General features: G+C 47.1%; 1 protein-coding gene across 1 annotated transcript; it reads left to right on the top strand.

The window, feature by feature from the left end:
* Positions 1–20,458: 20,458 nt before the first annotated feature.
* LOC116968053 (histone H1-like) lies at positions 20,459–21,575 on the top strand. The gene has a single exon (XM_033014675.1). The coding sequence runs from the start codon at positions 20,506–20,508 to the stop codon at positions 21,181–21,183; it is 678 nt and encodes a 225-aa protein (XP_032870566.1). The 5' UTR covers positions 20,459–20,505; the 3' UTR covers positions 21,184–21,575.
* The last annotated feature ends 200 nt before the right edge of the window (positions 21,576–21,775 follow it).

Consider the following 21,775-nt stretch of genomic DNA (forward strand, 5'->3'; position numbering starts at 1 on the left):
AACCTACCTGACCTCCCGGTGGCTCAGCACTTCAACTCCCCCTCCCATTCCCAATCCGACCTCTCTGTCCTGGGTCTCCTCCATTGCCAGAGTGAGCAACAGCGGAAATTGGAGGAACAGCACCTCATATTCCGTCTGGGGACCTTGCGTCCTTATGGCATTAACATTGAATTCTCCCAATTTGGCTAGCCCTTGCTGTCTCCTCCCCTTCCTTAACCCTCTAGCTGTCTCCTCCCACCCTCCCATCCGCCCGCCCTCGGGCTCCTCCTCCTCCTCCCCTTTTCCTTCTTTCTTTCCCCCCCCCACCCCCCATCAGTCTGAAGAAGGGTTTCGGCCCGAAACGTCGCCTATTTCCTTCGCTCCATAGATGCTGCTGCACCCGCTGAGTTTCCCCAGCAATTTTGTGTACCTTCGATATTCCAGCATCTGCAGTTCCCTTTTGAACACTTTGTCTACTCCACTGCGATGTCTCCTCAAGGTATGCCTACTTTGAAGAAGTTCTCCTCCTCTCTCCGGAGACAGTTTCACAACCTCCTCTCTAACTGCACACCTTCTGTGATCCCCCCTGCCCTCCAACTGTACGACCATACCCTTACCCAGACTCGATACCACAGCCACATTTGCTTCCTCGGGTCCTGCCTGCGCCATCATCTCATACCCCACGGCTTCCAGCTCCAGTTCCCTACCTCCCAGTTCGGACCCCAACCGGACCATCGGTACTGACTGGCTATCCACCGGCATACCCAGCAATTCTCCAACCGGGCACTGAGCTCCACCCTGGTCGCGATGCGCCGGCACCAACAGGACCTCACATCGAGACTCCCTGGACTTCAGGCCTCACTAACCCAGACCTGCAACGGACCCCAGCTGTATTTCATCCGCCGGAAGATCCACCTCTTTAATAAAAAATTCCTGGCCTACCTTAATTCCACTAAGGACCTTAAATTATCGCGACTCCAGGCCGCTCCCGACGCCTACACTCCGCGACTCGACCGCCCGCAGACTCCGGGCCCCAACTCTGGCCCGCATCGCCTGCCCGAGTCCCACGACGCCATCTTGGCCACGAGGAGCGACTTCCATACTCACCGGGACGCCGCCTTCCCCGACCTCCACATCGATGCCGCCGCCGACCCTCACCTGCCGACCGATGACGCCCAGCCTCGCAGCTTCTACGGTAACTTGGACTCCCTCCCCATCGCCGATTCCTCCGACATCGCCGCCCGACCCGACGTCGCCGCCGGACCGGGGCCCTCTCAACATGGCCGCCGCAACGCACCCGATTCATCTCGCCGCCGACCCGCCGACCATCCGCCCACCGGGACCACCCTCGCATCGCCCGCGGACCCCGATTCAACCACCACTGGACTACGACCATCGGGTCCGGTGACTCGCGCCACTCGACTCTGACCATCGGGTCCGTTGACCCGCGCCACTGGACTCCGACCATCGGGTCCGGTGACCCGCGCCACTCCACCCCCCTCCAGCAACCCACAGCCGTCGCCTTACCTGGAGCCGGGACTCTACACTGGGCCTGCAGCCTCCACGCTGCTTACTCCCACTCTCCTGAACTTAACTCCACCGGGTCCTAGCGCCCGCCTGCCCAGCCTTGCTAACCTCAGTGGCTGCTCCACTGACCCTCCCCCATCCCCCCCCAACCATGTCACACCCGCTCTTCCCCACCCACATTACAGCCCTCTCTCCCCCCCACCCCCTGACCACCCACCACCCCTCCAACACCCACAACCCCCCCCCCACACATCGCCCCGTCCCCAGTCTACCCACCTGCCTTCCTCTGGCCCCAACTCCCACCCCTGCCAGGTGTTCACCATCCCCCCCGACCTCACCCTCTCCCCCACCCAACGGTCTGTCCTCAGCAGAGGTCTCACCTTTGTCCCCCTCCGCCCCCATCTCAATGAGTTCCGCGCCCACCATGACTTGGAGCGCTTCTACCGTCGTCTCCGCCTCACAGCGCACTTCCATGGGAAGGAGTCCTCGCCCCCCAATGATGACCCCTTTTCCCGTCTCCAACGCACCCCCTCCTCGTGGAACCCCCCTCATAAAGTCCCGGCTCTGGAACTCTTCATTCAGAACTGCCGCCGCGACGTCAACTGCCTCAACTTCTCCACTCCCCTGTCTCACTCTAATCTTTCCCCCTCTGAACGCACTGCCATCGAATCACTCCGCAAAAACCCAGATTGGGTCATCAAACCAGCCGACAAGGGAGGTGCCGTGGTAGTCTGGCGCGCCGATCTCTACAAAGCTGAGGCCACGCGCCAACTCTCGGACACCTCCTCCTACTTACCCTTGGACCATGACCCCACTGACGAGCACCAGGCCACCATTTCTAGCACCATCACCGACTTCATCAATTCCCACGCCCTACCTGACCAAGCCTCCCACCTCATCGTTCCCCAGCCCCGCACGGCCCGTTTTTACCTTCTCCCCAAAATCCACAAACCCGGCTCTCCCGGCAGACCCATTGTCTCTGCGTGTTCGTGCCCCACCGAACTCATCTCCACATACCTTGACTCCATCCTATCCCCCTTGTTCAAATCCTTCCCCACCTATGTTCTAGACACCTCAGACACTCTCCGCCGCCTCCACGCATTCCACTCTCTGGGCCCTCACCCCCTCATCTTCACCATGGATGTCCGGTCACTCTACACCTCCATCCCCCACCAGGATGGCCTCGGAGCCCTCCGGTTCTTCCTCGACCAGAGGAGCAACCTATACCCAGCCACTGACACTCTCCTCCGCTTAGCGGAGTTGGTCCTCACCCTCAACAACTTTACATTTGACTCCTCCCATTTCCTCCAAACACAAGGCGTAGCTATGGGCACACGCATGGGCCCCAGCTACGCCTGCCTCTTTGTCGGGTACATTGAACAATCCTTGTTCGAGACGTACCAGGGCCCCATCCCCGACCTCTACCTCCGTTACATTGACGACTGCTTTGGTGCCACCTCCTGCACCTACACACAACTGACTGACTTCATCCACTTCACCACCAACTTCCATCCGGCACTCCAATACACCTGGACGATTTCCGACACTTCCCTACCATTCCTTGACCTCACCATCTCCATCGCAGGGGACAGACTCCTGACCGACATACATTACAAACCCACTGACTCACATGGCTATCTGGACTACATGTCTTCCCACCCTGCCCCCTGTAAAGACTCCATCCCCTACTCCCAATTCCTCCGCCTACGCCGCATCTGTTCCCAGGATGAGACATTTCATACCAGGGCATCGGAAATGTCCTCGTTCTTCAGGGAACGGGGATTCCCCTCCGCCACCATAGATGAGGCTCACACCAGGGTCTCATCCATACCCCGTAACACTGCTCTCTCTCCCCATCCCCGCACACGCAACAAGGGCAGAGTCCCTCTGGTCCTCACCTTTCACCCCACCAGCCGGCAAATACAACACATAATCCTCCGCCATTTCCGCCACCTCCAACGTGACCCCACCACTCGCCACATCATCCCATCTCCCCCCATGTCTGCCTTCCGCAAAGACCGCTCCCTCCGCAACTCCCTCGTCAATTCTTCCCTTCCCTCCCGCACTACACCCTCCCCGGGCACTTTCCGTTGCAACCGCAAGAAATGCAACACCTGTCCCTTCACCTCCCCCCTCGACTCCATTCAAGGTCCCAAGCAGTCGTTCCAGGTGCGACAAAGGTTCACCTGTATCTCCTCCATCCTCATCTACTGCATCCGCTGCTCTAGATGTCAGCTGATCTACATCGGTGAGACCAAGGAGTAGGTTGGGCGATCGTTTCGCCGAACACCTCCGCTCAGTCCGCAATAACCTACCTGACCTCCCGGTGGCTCAGCACTTCAACTCCCCCTCCCATTCCCAATCCGACCTCTCTGTCCTGGGTCTCCTCCATTGCCAGAGTGAGCAACAGCGGAAATTGGAGGAACAGCACCTCATATTCCGTCTGGGGACCTTGCGTCCTTATGGCATTAACATTGAATTCTCCCAATTTGGCTAGCCCTTGCTGTCTCCTCCCCTTCCTTAACCCTCTAGCTGTCTCCTCCCACCCTCCCATCCGCCCGCCCTCGGGCTCCTCCTCCTCCTCCCCTTTTCCTTCTTTCTTTCCCCCCCCCACCCCCCATCAGTCTGAAGAAGGGTTTCGGCCCGAAACGTCGCCTATTTCCTTCGCTCCATAGATGCTGCTGCACCCGCTGAGTTTCCCCAGCAATTTTGTGTACCTCCTGCTATTAATCCCTCTGGTTAAGGGCCGCCTCCGGACTGAACTACTCCTGTGCCGAGGGGTTCGACAGGTAGGATGGCCCGACCATTGGGAGCCGCCTCAGGACCAACCCCCCCCCCCCCTCCCCCCCCCCCCCTGAACCCGAGGCACGAATATTGTGCCATTATCAATTGTATCAGTTAGGATACAAATTTGCTCTAGTATCTTTACATGCTACTGTCTCCGAGGAGATGGCGGGGGACACAGCATCATTGGCCTTCCAGCATCAGGGACAAGGGTATATTTGGTATAAATGCTTGTAGGAGGTGGGGCAGGTTGACATAGCAATTAATAAAGCAAATAGGATGCTGGACGTAACAGAGACATTAATATAAAAGTTAAAAAATGATGTCTTATATATTACATTGTTGGGATCATAGGAATAGAATTGTATATGGTTACAGTAATCATACATTGGGAAGGAAATTAAGGCTTTAATGGGTGTTGCTCATGGCATATCGTTGTTCCCTTCGATATGGAAGCTGCACATGAGCTACAGTCTAGATGTTCAGCTGAATTTGTATGAGAACACAGAGAGGCAGAAATAAATTATGTGACAACCTTTGTCCTTCCACGACAAAGCCCTCATAAAAAAATGCTCTTATGTCATTAAGTGAGAAAGTAACAAGAAGATTTATGAGGATGTTGCCAGGACTCGACTATCTGAGCTATACGGAGAGATCGGGCAGGCTAAATAATATTTTCACTGCACGGTTGAATGTAATAATCTTTTTCTCGCCTTTCATTCTTAGTGGGGAACCTGAAGAAAGACAGGTTGGGTCGCCTGCATTGGCGATTCGAGCAATTTATAGCAGAATAGCATGCTACGCTTGTAGGTGTGGACACCATGACGGAAGTCAATTCCCAAGATGGCGCAAAAAAAGACCCATGACCTACTACTGCCTTTTCGCCGAGTGGACCATCTTGCTCTTGCTCCAGTATCTTTGTTTTACCCAGGTAACCCCGAACATACAGTTGTCCTCATGGCCTTCTCCTCTCTGTACATCCACCATTCCTCCCACCTGATCTCGCTTTGGCCTTTGTCTACTCCCCGGCCCTCCACTGAACCCACCCCCCACTATTGTCGTGTCTTCACCCTGACTTTTCCCTTTCTGATATGGAACAGAAATATTTCAAATGTCATTAGAAACGGGAATGGTGCCGGAGAATTGGCGTAATGCGCATGTTGTTGCATTGTTTAAAAAGGGTTCTAAGAGAAAACCTAGCAATTATAGACCTGTTAGTTTGACGTCAGTGGTGGGCAAATTAATGGAAAGGATACTTAGAAATAATATATTTAAGCATCTGGATAAACAAGGTCTGATTAGGAACAGTCAACATGGATTTGTGCCTGGAAGGTCATGTTTGACTAACCTTCTTGAATTTTCTGAAGAGGTTACTAGGGAAATTGATGAGGGTGAAGCGGTGGATGTTGTCTATATGGACTTCAGTAAGGCCTTTGACAAGGGTCCACATGGAAGGTTGGTAAAGAAGGTTCAATTGTTGGGTATTAATGGTGGAGTTGCAAGATGGATTCAACAGTGGCAGAATGGGAGATGCCAGAGAGTAATGGTGGATGGCTGTTTTTGTCAGATTGGAGGCCGGTGACTAGTGGGGTACTTCAGGGATCTGTGTTGGGTCCACTGTTGTTTGTCAAAAACATCAATGATCTGGATGATGGTGTGGTAAATTGGATTAGTAAGTATGCAGATGATACTAAGATAGGTGGTGTTGTGGATAATGAAATAGATTTTCAAAGTCTACAGAGAGATTTAGGCCATTTTGATGAGTGGGCTGAAAGATGGCAGATGGAGTTTAATGCTGATAAGTGTGAGGTGCTACATCTTGGCAGGACAAATCAAACTAGGACGTACATGGTAAATGGTAGCGAATTGAGGAATGCAGTTGAACAGAGGGATCTAGGAATAATGTTAAAGAAAGAACTACAGATGCTGGAAAATCGAAGGTACACAAAAATGTTGGAGAAATTCAGCGGGTGCTGCTGCATCTATGGAGCGAAGGAGATAGGCTACGTTTCGGGCCAAATCCCTTCTTCAGACTAGGAATAGGAATAGGGGATCTAGGAATAACTGTGCATAGTTCCCTGAAACTGGAATCTCATGTAGATAGGGTGGTAAAGAAAGCTTTTGGTGTGCTGGTCTTTATAAATCAGAGCATTGAGTATAGAAGTTGGGATGTAATGCTACGCAGAGAGTGGTGAATCTCTGGAATTCACTGCCACAGAAGGTAGTTGAGGCCAGTTCATTGGCTATATTTAAGAGGGTGTTAGATGGGGCCCTTGTAGCTAAAGGGATCAGGGGGTATGGAGAGAAGGCAGGTACAGGATACTGAGTTGGATGATCAGCCATGACCATATTGAATGGCGGTGCAGGCTCGAAGGATCGAATGGCCTACTCCTACACCTATTTTCTATGTTTCTATGAAAGGAATGGAGGGTTATGGTCTGAGTGCAGTTAGATGGGGCTAGGTGAGAATAAGTGTTTGGCACGGACTAGAAGGACCGAGATGGCCTGTTTCCGTGCTGTAATAGCCTATTGAAGTATTGTAATAGCCTATAAGTTATTTTATATTTTTTTAAAGTTGGGGTTTATCTGGCGTTCCTTCAAGTTATTCTTGCAATCATCAATATTCATAATATGTGGCATATATGTTGCATAATATTTGGCATATAAAACGTATCTACGTTGGTAATCTTCGTAAAGTTGTTGGGTGTATGTTTCCTGGATAAAAATCAAAATTGATGTGTTGGAAACAGCATTGCCAGTGAAGAGGCACAGGAAGAAGAAAGGAATGTCAGATGAGCTTATTGATGATGAAAGAAATTCTTCAGATACTCTCTGTCCTGTGTCTCCTCCATGGCCAGAGCGAGCAGCACCGGAAATTGGAGGAACAGCACCTCATATTCCGCTTGGGGAGTCTGCATCCTGCGGGCATGAACATTGAATTCTCCCAATTTTATTAGCCCTTGCTGCCCTCGGGCTCCTCCTCCTCCTTTTTCCTTTCTTCTCCCCGCCACCCCCCATCAGTCTGAAGAAGGGTTTCGGCCCGAAACGTTGCCTATTTCCTTCGCTCCATAGATGCTGCTGCACCCGCTGAGTTTCTCCAGCATTTTTGTGTACCTCAGATTCTCTAGCTGATTTTCGAGTAAATGTGTTTAACCCAATAATGGATCGCATTGTCCAGTCACTAGAATCACGCTTTGTACAACACAAACAGTTGTATAAAGATTTGTCCTGCTTGGACCCAGCAAAGTTTAAAACTATTGCAGAGAAGGGCTTGAAGATGAAGCGTTGGAAGGTATTATTAAGCTGTTTCCACAAATCAGCAAAGATCAAGTAATATTGGAATTGTTTTCTTCTGCTTCAAACATTGATGTATTAAAGCTATTGCTTAATGATGGTGAGAATATGGATTCCAGTTGCAACAATTGTAAAATTTGCAGCACTTGCCCATCGTGTGTACTAAACACTCCGGCATCCAACAAACTTCATGACAAGGCATATGATAACCTTTATGAACTTAATAAGGTCATCTGCACACTATCAGTTACTCAAGTCCAATGTGAGAGGACATTTTCAAAGCTAAAGATCATAAAGACAAGGTTAAGAAATTCGCTCTCTGAGGAGAATGTGGAATCATACATGTTGCTATCCATTGTAAAGGAATTCTTAGATGAATTGGATGCAGAAGCAATTATTGGCAGATCCGCACAATCATCAGCGAACACAAACGATTGTTAATATATTGGACTGCATGCAATGCTCTATTGTGCTTTTGAACTATCTGTTAATGTGTAATTGTGCAGTAAACTATTTAAAAATATCAACCAATTACTTAAAATTAAAAAAAAAAAATCAATTATAACATTCTGTATTTACATTTGGTATCTACTGCCAATAATATGTACAGTACATGTACATTGTAATTACTAAGAAATACACATCTTTTCCACAAAAATTTTAATTGTACCCTTTTTCCATATGTATTTTTTGAAATTTTTATTTATTCGTTATGAAAATTAAATGATAGCATTTTAGTTGTGGGTGGGCCCCCTTTGTCTCCTGGCAACCAATAATTTTCGACTCAGTCCGCCACTGAGTGAGATCAATTGAAGACTGGGCGATCATTTTGTGGAACAGCATCGCACAGCCCGCATGAACCGATTGCTGGACATTTTAATTCTCCTTCCCATTCCTACACAGACCTTTCTGTCCTCGATATCCTCCATTGTCAGAGTGAGGCTAAATGCAAATTGGAAGAACAGCATTTCCTATTTTACATGGGCAGCTCACAGCCCAGTGGTATGAATATTGATTTATCTCACTTCAGGTCACCTTGGCATTCCCTCTCAATCTATCCCTACCCCACACAAGTTGCACTAGATTCTCATTTACACCCTACAAACAGCTTACAATGGCCTGTTTCCTATATCATCGTAACCTTTTTCCATATATTTCATTAATTGTTCTTTATCTCTCCTCATCACCGTCTATATCTCTCACTTCCCTTATCCCTAACCAGTCTGAAGAAGGGTCTCGACCCGAAACATAACCTACACTCTCTCTCCAGTGATGCTGATCATCCCGCTGAGTTACTCCAGCTTTTTGGGTCTACCTTTGGTTTTAACCAGTACAAGCAGTTCCTTCTTACACATTCATATAAGTCTCCTCTGCACGCATTCCAGCATTAGAACATCCTTCAAATAAAAGGGCGACCAAAATTGAACACAATACTCCAAGTTCGGCTTCATCAACGTCTTGTGCAACTGAAATGTAAGTTCCCACCATCTAAATACACTGATTAATGAAAGCCAAGAATAGAGAGAGTAGAAGTAGAGAGAGAGAGAGAAGCGATAGAGAGAGAGAGAGAAGAGAGAGGAGAGAGAGAAGCAGCGAGAGAGAGAGAGAGAGCGAGAGAGAGGAGCTGAGAGAGAGAGAGAGCGAGAGAGAGAGAGAGAGAGGGAGAGAGAGAGGGAGACAGAGGGAGAGAGAGAGAGGCAGAGAGGGAGAGAGAGAGAGAGAGATGGAGAGAGAGGGAGAGAGGCGAGAGAGAGCGAGAGAGCGAGCGAGAGAGAGAGAGAGAGAGAGAGAGAGCGAGAGAGAGAGAGAGAGAGAGAGAGAGAGTAGAGAGAGAGAAGAGAGAGAGAGAGAGAGAGAGAGAGAGAGCGTAGAGGAGAGAGATGAGAGAGAGAGAGCGAGAGACGAGTAGAGAGAGAGAGAGAGAGAGAGAGAGAAGAGAGAGAGAGAGAGAGAGAGAGAGAGAGAGAGAGAGAGAGAGAGAGAGAGAGAGAGAGAGAGAGAGAGAGAGAGAGAGATAGAGAGCGAGAGAGAGAGAGAGAGAGAGAGAGGAGAGAGCGAGCGAGATAGAGAGAGAGAGAGATATAGAGCGAGAGAGAGAGAGAGAGAGAGAGGAGAGAGAGAGAGATAGAGAGAGAGAGAGAGAGACGAGAGAGAGAGAGAGACTTCTCTCTCTCTCCTCTCTCTCTCTCTCTCTCTCTCTCCTCTCTCTCTCTCTCCTCCCTCTCCCACCACCCCCCCCTCTCCTGTCCACGTTTGACCCATATCCCTCTAAAACCTTCCTATCAATGTACTGTCGACGTGCCTTTTAAACGTGATAGTATCTGTCTGAACTACCTCCTCTGGCTGCTCATTCCATATACTGACCACCATCTGTGGAAAAAGTTGCCCCTCATGTTCCTATTACATTTTACACCCTCTCATAAACCTATGTCCATTGATTCTTGATTCCCCTAGCCTTGGGGTAGAAGAGTGTGCATTCACCATATCTAATTCCCTTGTGATCTTATACATTTCTGTGAGATCACACCTCATCCTCCTGCATTCCAAGGAATAAAGTCCTAGCCTGCCCAACCTCTCCCTGGAGCTCAGGCCCTCGATTCTTGCTAACATCTTCGTAAATCGTCTGAGTATAGAAGTTGGGAGGTCATGTTACAATTGCACGAGACATTGGTGAGCCCACACTTGGAGTATTATATTCAATTTGGTCACCGTGCTATAGGAAGGATGTCGTTAAACTGGAAAAGGTGCAGAGAAGATTAACAAGGATGGTGCCAGGAATCATGTGCCAGAGCTCTTTGATGGCCTGACCACGTGCTTTCCCCATGTGCTCCAGTATTCTCCCACATTCCAAATAAGTAAAGGTTTGTAATAGAGTTGTCTACGGTAAAATTGTAAATTGTCCCTTGTGTGTAGGATAGTACTTGTGCACGGTGAGATCGCTGGTTTGCGCAGACTCTGTGAGCCTAATGGCCTGCTTCCACATTATATCTCTAAAGTCTAAATTAAAGTCTGAAGGGTCCCAATCTAAAACATCACCTCTCCTTTTTCACCAAAGATGTGCTCTGGGCCTCCGAGTTACTCCATCACTTTGTGTCCTCTTTTTACTAAATGAGCATCCGCAGTTACAAGGTCTCTACAACTTTTTCCAACTGTTCACTGCTGGTGCAAAACATGTTCCAACTTCCACCATCACACACACTTGCTCAGATTAAACTCCATTCCTATGCCCAAGTCTCCATACAATCAATATCCCAAATCTGAGGCATTTGTAACCCTCAACTTATTACAAGTCTGCATTCATTATTTTCACGTGTACCGAGGAACAGTGAAAAGCTTTTTTTAGCTTACTATCCATTCAGCGGAAAGACGATACGTGATTATAATTGAGCTGTCCGCAGTGTACAGATACAGGATAAAGAGAATAACATTTAGTGGAAGATAAAGTCCAGTGATTTCCGATTAAAGATAATCTTCGGGTCTCCAAAGAGATAGCTGGGAAGTCAGGACCGCTCTCTTGTTAGTGAGTGGATGGTTCAGTGTCCCTGAATCTGGAGGTGCCCCTGTTTCTGGACTCCCCCAACATCGGGAACATGTTTCCTGCCTCTAGCGTGTCCAAACCCTTAATAATCTTATATGTTTCAATAAGATCTCCTCTCATCCTTCTAAATTTCAGAATATACAAACCCAGCCACACCATTCTATCAACATATGAAAGCCCCGCCATCTCGGGAATTAACCTTGTGAACCTACACTGCACTCCCTCAATACCAAGAATGTCCTTCCTCAAATTTGGAGGACAAAACTGCACTCTAGGTTTGGTCTCACTAGCACCCTGTGCAACTGCAGAACTTCAGAAGGACCTCTTTGCTCCTTTACTCAACCACTCATGTTATGAAGGCCAACATGCTATTCACTTTCTTCAGTGCCTGCTGTACCTGCATGCTTACTTTCAGTGACTGATGAACAAGGACCCCCAGATCCAGTTGTACATCCCCTTTCCCCAACTTGGCACCATTTAGATAATAAACTGCCTTCCTATTTTTGCCACCAAAGTGGATAACCTCACATTCATCCACATTAAACTGCATCTGCCATGCATCAGTTCCTGTGGATTGGAGGATAGCTAAAGTTAACCCACTTTTCAAGAAAGGAGCGAGAGAGAAAACAGGGAATTAAAGACTAGTTAGCCTGACTTCGGTGGTGGGAAAGATGCTGGAGTCAATTATTAAAGAGGTAATAATGGGGCATTTGGATAGCAATAAAATGATTAGTCCAAGTTAACATGGATTTATGAAAGGGAAATCATGCTGGACTAATCTTCTGGAATTTTTTGAGGAGGTGTCAAGTAAAATGGATGAAGGGGTGCCAGTGGATGTAGTGAATCTAGACTTTCAGAAAGCCTTTGATAAGGTCCCGCACGGGAGACTGGTGATTAAAATTAGAGCACATGGTATTGGGGGTAGTGTGTTGACATGGATAAAAAATTGGATGGCAGACTGGAAGCAAAGAGTAGGAGTGAACGGGTCCTTTTCAGAATGGCATGCAGTGGCGAGTGGAGTGCCGCAAGGCTCGGTGATGGGGCCGCAACTGTTTACTATATATAGTAATGATTGGCGGCAAAAACAAGGGGGCAGATTATTATCTCAATGGGGTTAGGTTAGGTAAGGGGGAGGTGCAGCAAGACCTGGGCGTCCTTGTGCACCGGTCACTGAAAGTTGGCTTACAGGTACAGCAGGCAGTGAAGAAAGCTAATGGAATGTTGGACTTCATAACAAGAGGATTTCAGTATAGGAGTAAATAGGTTCTTCTGCAGTTGTATTGGGCTCTGGTGAGACCACATCTAGAGTATTGTGTACTGTTTTGGTCTGTTAATTTGAGGGAGGACATCCTTGTGATTGAGGCAGTGCAGTGTAGGTTCACGAGATTGATTCCTGGGATGGCAGGACTGTCATATGAGGAAAGATTGAAAAGACTAGGCTTGTATTCACTGGAGTTTAGAAGGATGAGGTGGGATCTTATAGAAACATATAAAATTGTAAAAGGACTAGACAAGTTAGATGCAGGAAAAATGTTCCTAATGTTGGGCGAGTCCAGAACCAGGGGTCACAGTCTTAGAATAAAGGGGAGGTCATTTAAGACTGAGGTGAGAAAAAAAGTTTTCACCCAGAGAGTTGTGAATTTATGGAATTTCCTGCCACAGAGGGCAGTGGAAGCCAAGTCACTGGATGGATTTATGAGAGAGTTAGATAGAGCTCTTGGGGCTAGTGGAGTCAAGGGATATGGGGAGAAGGCAGGCACGGGTTATTGATAGGGGACGATCAGCCATGATCACAATCAATGCTGGTGCTGGCTCGAAGGGTCGAATGGCCTCCTCCTGCACCTATTTTCTATGTTTCTATATTTCTATCTGCCCATTCACCCAACCTGTCCAAGTCACCCTACATCCTCTTAGCATCCCCCTCACAGTTCACACTGCCACCCAGCTTTGTGTTGTCTGCAAATTGGCATCCACGATTTCTAGGGCAACATCCTTGAATGTACAAATTCCGTGCAGACACCAATCATAGTTATGATCGAACCTGGGTCTCTGGCGCTTGAAGGCAGCAACTCTACCACTGTGCCACCATGCCATGGTGCATTGGCCTTCATCAGTCAGGGTACTGGGTATAAAAGTTGGGATTTCATGTTACAGTTGTACAATATGTTGCCAATCTTGTAATGGAGTATTGCGTTCAGTTTTAAACAACCTGTTATAGGATGGATGTCTTTAAGCTGGAAGTGCAGGGAAGATTCACAAGTGTGTTGCCATGTCTTGAGGGGCTGAGCTACAGTGAGACCCAGGTTAGGATTTTTTTCCTTGTTGTGAAGGAGGCTGAAGGGTGATCTTATTCAGGTGTATAAAATGATGAGAGGAACAGATAAAATGTACAATACCTTTACATCAAGACGAATGCAAAATACCTTAACATCAACAATTAAGAATGGGACTAGTGTATGAGGGTCATATTGGTCGGCAGGATTAAGTTGGGCCAAAGGGCCTTGATCTTGTTATACAGTGGCTTGCAAAAGTTTTCATACCCCTTGAACTTTTCAACATTTTGTCACGTTACAACCACAAACGTAAATGTATTTTATTGGGATTTTATGTGATAGACCAACACAAAGTGGCGCATAATTGTGAAGTGGATGGAAAAAGATACATGGTTTTCAAATTTTTTTACAAATAAAAAACTGAAAAGTGTGGCGTGCAAAAGCATTCAGCCCCCTTTACTCTGATACCCCTAAATAAAATCCAGTGCAACCTATTGCCTTCAGAAATCACTTAATTAGTAAATAGAGTCCACTTGTGTAATCTAATCTCGTTATAAATACAGCTGTTCTGTGAAGGCCTCAGAGGTTTGTTAGAGAACATTAGTGAACAAACAGCATCATGAAGCACATGGAACATATCAGACAGGTCAGGGATAAAGTTGTGGAGAAGTTTAAAGCAGGGTTAGGTTATAAAATAAAATCCCAAGCTTTGAACATCTAACGGAGCATTGTTCAATCCATCATCTGAAAATGGAAAGAGTATGGCACAACTGCAAACCTACCAAGACATGGCCGTCCAGCTAAACTGACAGGCCGGGCAAGGAGAGCACTGATCAGAGAAGCAGCCAAGAGGCCCATGGTAACTCTGGAGGAGCTGCAGAGATCCACAGCTCAGGTGGGAGAATCTGTCCACAGGACAACTATTAGTCGTGCACTCCACAAATCGGGCCTTTATGGAAGAGTGGCAAGAAGAAAGCCATTGTTGAAAAAAAGCCATAAGCCATGTGGGGGACACAGCAACCATGTGGAGGAAGGTGCTCTGGTCATATGAGACCAAAATTGAAGTTCTTGGCCTAAATGCAAAGCGCTATGTGTGGCGGAAAACTAACACTGCACATCACCCTGAACACACCATCCCCACTGTGAAACATGGTGGTGGCAGCATCATGCTGTGGGGATGCTTTTCTTCAGCAGGGACAGGGAAGCTGGTCAGAGTTGATGGGAAGATGGATGGAGCCAAATACGGGGCAAACTTGGAAGAAAACCTTTTAGAGTCTGCAAAAGACTTGAGACTGGGGCGGAGGTTCACCTTCCAGCAGGACAACGACCCTAAACATACAGCCAGAGCTACAATGGAATGGTTTAGATCAAAGCATATTCATGTGTTAAAATGGCCCAGTCAAAGTCCAAAATCCAATTGAGAATCTCTGGCAAGACTTGAAAATTGCTGTTCTCAGACGCTCTCCATCCAATCTGACTGAGCTTGAGCTATTTTGCAAAGAAGAATGGGCAAAAATTTCAGTCTCTAGATGTGCAAAGCTGGTAGAGACATATCCCAAAAGACTTGCAGCTGTAATTGCAGCGAAAGGTGGTTCTACAAAGTATTGACTCAGGGGGGCTGAATACTTTTGCACGCCACACTTTTCAGTTTTTTATTTCTAAAAAAATTTGAAAACCATGTATCATTTTCCTTCCACTTCACAATTATGCACCACTTTGTGTTGCTCTATCACATAAAATCCCAATAAAATACATTTCCGTTTGTGGTTGTAACGTGACAAAATGTGGAAAAGTTCAAGGGGTATGAAAACTTTTGCAAGCCACTGTATGTCTCCATGTGAACATTGCGACAGAGGGAGCATATTAAAGGCACGAAAGTCTGAAGTGTATCTTGAACCGAAACATCACTTATCCATTTTCTCCATGCAGACCAATTGAATAACTACTTTGGTTCTGTCTTCACTAAGGAAGACATAAATAATCTTCCGGATAGAGCAGGGGACCGGGGGTCAAATGAGATGGAGGAACTGAGTGAAATCCAGGTAAGCCGGGAAGTGGTGTTAGGTAAATTGAATGGATTAAAGGCCGATAAATCCCCAGGGCCAGATAAGTTGCATCCCAGAGTACTTAAGGAAGTAGCCCCAGGAATAGTGGATGCCTTAGTGATAATTTTTCAAAACTCTTTGGATTCTGGAGTAGTTCCTGAGGATTGGAGGGTAGCTAATGTAACCCCACTTTTTAAAAAGGAAGGGAGAGAAAAAACGGGTAATTACAGACGTTAGTCTAACATCAGTAGTGGGGAAAATGCTAGAGTCAGTTATTAAAGATGGGATAGCAGCACTTTGGAAAGTGGTGAAATCATTGGACAAAGTTAGCATGGATTTATGAAAGGTAAATCATGTCTGACGAATCTTATAGAATTTTTCGAGGATGTAACTAGTAGAGTGGATAAGGGAGAACCAGTGGATGTGTTATATCTGGACTTTCAGAAGGCTTTCGACAAGGTCCCACATAAATGATTAGTATGCAAACTTAAAGCACACAGTATTGGGGGTTCAGTATTGATGTGGATAGAGAACTGGCTGGCAGACAGGAAGCAAGGAATAGGAGTAAATGGGTCATTTTCAGAATGGCAGGCAGTGACTCGTGGGGTACCGCAAGGCTCAGTGCTGGGACCCCAGCTATATACAATATATATTAATGATCTGGATGAGGGAATTGAATGCAACATCTCCAAGTTTGTGGATGACATGAATCTGGGGGGCAGTGTTAGCTGTGAGGAGGATGCTAGGAGGCTGCAAGGTTACTTGGATAGGTTGGGTGAGTGGGCAAATGCATGGCAGATGCAGTATAATGTGGATAAATGTGAGGTTATCCACTTTGGTTGCAAAAACAGGAAAGTAGACTACTATGTGAATAGAAACATAGAAACATAGAAATTAGGTGCAGGAGTAGGCCATTCGGCCCTTCGAGCCTGCACCGCCATTCAATATGATCATGGCTGATCATCCAACTCAGTATCCCGTACCTGCCTTCTCTCCATACCCTCTGATCCCCTTAGCCACAAGGGCCACATCTAACTCCCTCTTAAATATAACCAATGAACTGGCCTCGACTACCCTCTGTGGCAGGGAGTTCCAGAGATTCACCACTCTCTATGTGAAAAAAGTTCTTCTCATCTCGGTTTTAAAGGATTTCCCCCTTATCCTTAAGCTGTGACCCCTTGTCCTGGACTTCCCCAACATCGGGAGCAATCTTCCTGCATCTAGCCTGTCCAACCCCTTAAGAATTTTGTAAGTTTCTATAAGATCCCCTCTCAATCTCCTAAATTCTAGAGAGTATAAACCAAGTCTATCCAGTCTTTCTTCATAAGACAGTCCTGACATCCCAGGAATCAGTCTGGTGAACCTTCTCTGCACTCCCTCTATGGCAATAATGTCCTTCCTCAGATTTGGAGACCAAAACTGTACGCAATACTCCAGGTGTGGTCTCACCAAGACCCTGTACAACTGCAGTAGAACCTCCCTGCTCCTATACTCAAATCCTTTTGCTATGAAAGCTAACATACCATTCGCTTTCTTCACTGCCTGCTGCAACTGCATGCCCACTTTCAATGACTGGTGTACCATGACACCCAGGTCTCGCTGCATCTCCCCTTTTCCTAGTCGGCCACCATTTAGATAATAGTCTGCTTTCCTGTTTTTGCCACCAAAATGGATAACCTCACATTTATCCACATTATACTGCATCTGCCAAACATTTGCCCACTCACCCAGCCTATCCAAGTCACCTTGCAGTCTCCTAGCATCCTCCTCACAGCTAACACTGCCCCCCAGCTTAGTGTCATCCGCAAACTTGGAGATATTGCCTTCAATTCCCTCATCCAGATCATTAATATATATTGTAAATAGCTGGGGTCCCAGCACTGAGCCTTGCGGTACCCCACTAGTCACTGCCTGCCATTGTGAAAAGGACCCGTTTACTCCTACTCTTTGCTTCCTGTTTGCCAGCCCGTTCTCTATCCACATCAATACTGAACCCCCAATGCCGTGTGCTTTAAGTTTGTAAACTAATCTCTTATGTGGGACCTTGTCGAAAGCCTTCTGGAAGTCCAGATACACCACATCCACTGGTTCTCCCCTATCCACGCTACTAGTTACATCCTCGAAAAATTCTATAAGATTCGTCAGACATGATTTACCTTTTGTAAATCCATGCTGACTTTGTCCAATGATTTCACCACTTTCCAAATGTGCTGCTATCCCATCTTTAATAACTGACTCTAGTAGTTTCCCCACTACCGATGTTAGACTAACTGGTCTGTAATTCCCCGTTTTCTTTCTCCCTCCCTTCTTAAAAAGTGGGGTTACGTTTGCTACCCGCCAATCCTCAGGAACTACTCCAGAATCTAAAGAGTTTTGAAAGATTATTACTAATGCATCCACTATTTCTGGAGCTACTTCCTTAAGTACTCTGGGATGCAGCCTATCTGACCCTGGGGATTTATCGGCCTTTAATCCATTTAATTTACCCAACACCACTTCCCGGCTAACCTGGATTTCACTCAATTCCTCCAAGTCCTTTGACCCGCGGTCCCCTGCTATTTCCGGCAGATTATTTATGTCTTCCTTAGTGAAGACGGAACCAAAGTAGTTATTCAATTGGTCCGCCATATCCTTGTTCCCCATGATCAACTCACCCGTTTCTGACTGCAAGGGACCTACATTTGTTTTAACTAATCTCTTTCTTTTCACATATCTATAAAAACTTTTGCAGTCAATTTTTATGTTCCCTGCCAGTTTTCTTTCATAATCTAACCTAGAATGGTGGCCGATTAGGAAAAGGGGAGATGCAACGAGACCTAGGTGTTATGGTACACCAGTCATTGAAAGTTGGCATGCAGGTGCAGCAGGCAGTGAAGAAAGCGAATGGTATGTTAGCATTCATAACAAAAGGATTTGAGTATAGGAGCAGGGAGGTTCCACTGCTACAGGGTCTTGGTGAGACCACACCTGGAGTATTGCGTACATTTTTGGTCTCCTAATCTGAGGAAGGACATTGTTGCCATAGAGGGAGTACAGAGAATGTTCACCAGACTGATTCCTGGGATGGCAGGACTTTCATATGAAGAAAGACTGGATAGACTCGGCTTGTACTCACTAGAATTTAGAAGATTAAGGGGGGATCTTATAGAAACTTACAAAATTCTTAAGGGGTTGGACAGGCTAGATGCAGGAAGATTATTCCCGATGTTGTGAAAGTCCAGAACAAGGGGTCACAGTTTAAGGACGAGGGGGAGTATTTTAGGACCTAGATGAGAAAAACATTTTTACACAGAGAGTGGTGAATCTGTGGAATTCTCTGCCACAGAAGGTAGTTGAGGCCAGTTCATTGGCTATCTTTAAGAGGGAGTTAGATGTGGCCCTTGTGGCTAAAGGGATCATGGGGTATGGAGAGAAGGCAGGTACAGGATACACGGTTGGGTGATCAGCCATGATCATATTGAATGGCGGTGCAGGCTAGAAGGGCCGAATGGCCTACTCCTGCATCTATTTTTTATGTGTCTATGTTTCTATGTGTAAATACACTCTTCTCCAGCTTACCCCCCTAGTCTAGCTCAGTAAAAAACACTGACTCAGGCACTGGACCAACTGAACTTTATTTTTAGAATGAACAGCAAATTCCCCTATATGATAAATAAACCACCGCAGGTTCGATCCTTGTCTCTGCCTGGCCAAGCCCTTCAGCCTCATGCAAGCAGACACACACCAAAAGGTCGCGCAGTCCCAAGCGCCCCTCCTGAAAATCGACACTGATCTAAAATGAGGCTACCTTTTTTAGGTTCATGAAACTTAAAAGGCCGAACAACATAGGGGTGGTCTCTTTACAGTCCAATCAATCATATTAATTACATCAATACATTTTTGACAGTTCTACCAACCAATTACAGTATATCTAAAACAATGTTTCTTGCAGAAGTGTTTTATCATTTGGTGTTTTATTACTCTAAATGTTTAGTGTTTTCTTAGTAATTCGTAACTGTCACTGTATGTCATGTTGTTACTTGTAGGCGGAGCACCAAGGCAAAATCCTTGTATGTGAATACTTGGCCAATAAACTTACTTAGTTCACTGAATAATACAACATTTACCCTGGAACTCAAAACAAATCTGCTCGGGCTTAAAACTTTGGCCAATCAACAAACAGCAGGGGAACTGTCTTGCAACATTATTTACATATCCTTTGCAGCAATCCAATCAAACTCATGCATTTACAACATGGTGGAGGTCCTCTGCAAGAATCTCATACATATTGACAATTGAAGAGATACTTGTACATATCTTATCCGAAACACTGATCTGGGACCTAAACTTCCTGGCACCAGCCAGCAGCTTGTGGGTTCTTATACCGAAATACAGACTTGGGCAAAAAGACCTTGTAATGCACGAATCCTCTGCTAAATGTTGGTTCTATTCTGCCTCTATTTTGGCCAGGATTTACACATGGATGCTGTCTCAGTCGTTGAGTGTACATGATGTCTATTTTTGTAAACCAGCAACTGTAGTTCCTCGTTTCTGCATGTTAAAGGGGCCCGTGATTTAGACTGATGTCACTGTGTTTGTGGGTGCCATCATATCGCCGGATTTCCCAGCCCCCCGGGTGGAAAATGAAAATGTTTCCCTGTCACAAGTTCGCCCCGCCAGTGATCTCAATCCTGGGGTACGAACGAACCGCAACGTGTTAGTTAGTTTTAACATTTCAGTCGAATAGCGGCGAGTATGTCAGCGATCGGAGCAGAAACCACGCTCAACGCAGCAATGAAACCAGTTTAAATGGAACATGCTGCATTTAATTCGGGTCAGACTTTCTTTGAAGCAAACCTTCCGGCCTCAATGACAGACTAGGGGCGGTCTGGGACACAAAGGTGTACGATTTTCATAAGAATTTGAGACTCTTTGAGGAGAGAGAAACACAGTGGCGCCGGGAGCTGACAACAGGATGTTTCCGCCCCGTCCGCTCTCTGCCTTTAAGTTGCTCTGTGCCGCCGCCTCTCGCTTCATTTCTCACCCAGTCCTGACTGTGAGAGATAACTTGTGCAGAGTTGCTGATATGAGCGAGACCGCAGCCGCCGAAGCGGCTCCTCCGCCCGCCCAAACCAAGGCTCCCAAGAAGAAGGCGGCGGCCGCCCGGAAAAAGACCGCCGGTCCCAAGCTGGGGGAACGGATCGACAAGATTGTTGCGGATTGCAAGGAACGGCGAGGAATGTCCCTGGTGGCGGTATCGAAGGGACTGGCCGCCAGCGGTATCGATGTTGAAAAGTACCACAAGCTCATCAAGGTGACCATCAAGAGGAAATTGGAAACCGGCTCCCTGGTTCAGACCAAGGGCACGGGCGCCTCGGGCTCCTTCAAGGCCGCTGCGAAACAAGGCGCCGTGAAAATGGCAAAGAAAGCCAAGAAACCAGCGTCCAAGGTTTCGAAGACCAAAAATCCGACCGTCAAAAAAAACGCTCCCAAGAAACCACCGGCAAAGAAAATGCCCCAAAAAACTGTAAACAAGAAATCTCCGGCCAAGAGAGTTGGGGTCAAGAAATCTCCCGCCAAGAAAGTTGGGGTCAAGAAACCAACACCTAAGAGACCGGTGGCTAAGAAATCAGCGGCCAAGAAGGCGGCGCCCAAGAGCCCCAGGAAGGCCCCAGTAACTAAGGTGAAAGTGGTCAAGACGTCGAGAAAAGCGCGGAAGCCGAAACCAGCGGCGAAAGTCCTGAAGAAAACGACAAGAAAATGAATTGAAACGATCAACTTGTAAATACATAAACCCAACGGCTCTTCTCAGAGCCACTCACATCTCCCCAGAAAGAGCTGATCCTGAATAAAGGGTTACAGTCCCAGGACGAGGCTCTGCCAACGGGAAATAATTCCCATTAAACCTGGGATCCCCGGTAATTCACTGCCCCCTCCCTGGTGTCTGAAATAAACACCGTGATTGGGCGCAGTTTACGGCTTCTCTGTGAAACTGCAACATTGATGGTGAATTCCCGCTCACAGCCCAAAGTCCAACTCGGGAGGATCCCCAGATCAGTGGGTTAATGTGTTTGTAAACTGCTGAATTGTGTTGGAGGGATGATTTGGGGAGAGGGAACGAGCTCTGAAGATGAATGGGAAGGAGACTCATTAATTGTCAATGCATTTAGACAGAAATATTACTAATTGCTCTTTAATGTGGAATCCGTGCCTGTGAAAGTTTGCGGGGCGCTGAGTCTTGGGTGTATTGTCAGCACACCGTTGGGAATTGGCGGCTGCCGAAAACCGGGGGAGGCCGCTCTCTGCTCTGTCTGTCACTCTGACTCTGTCTCATCCCCCTCTCTCTCTCTCTCTCT

The sequence above is a fragment of the Amblyraja radiata genome, chromosome 43 (assembly GCF_010909765.2).
Source record: "Amblyraja radiata isolate CabotCenter1 chromosome 43, sAmbRad1.1.pri, whole genome shotgun sequence".
Taxonomy (NCBI): Eukaryota; Metazoa; Chordata; class Chondrichthyes; order Rajiformes; family Rajidae; genus Amblyraja; species Amblyraja radiata.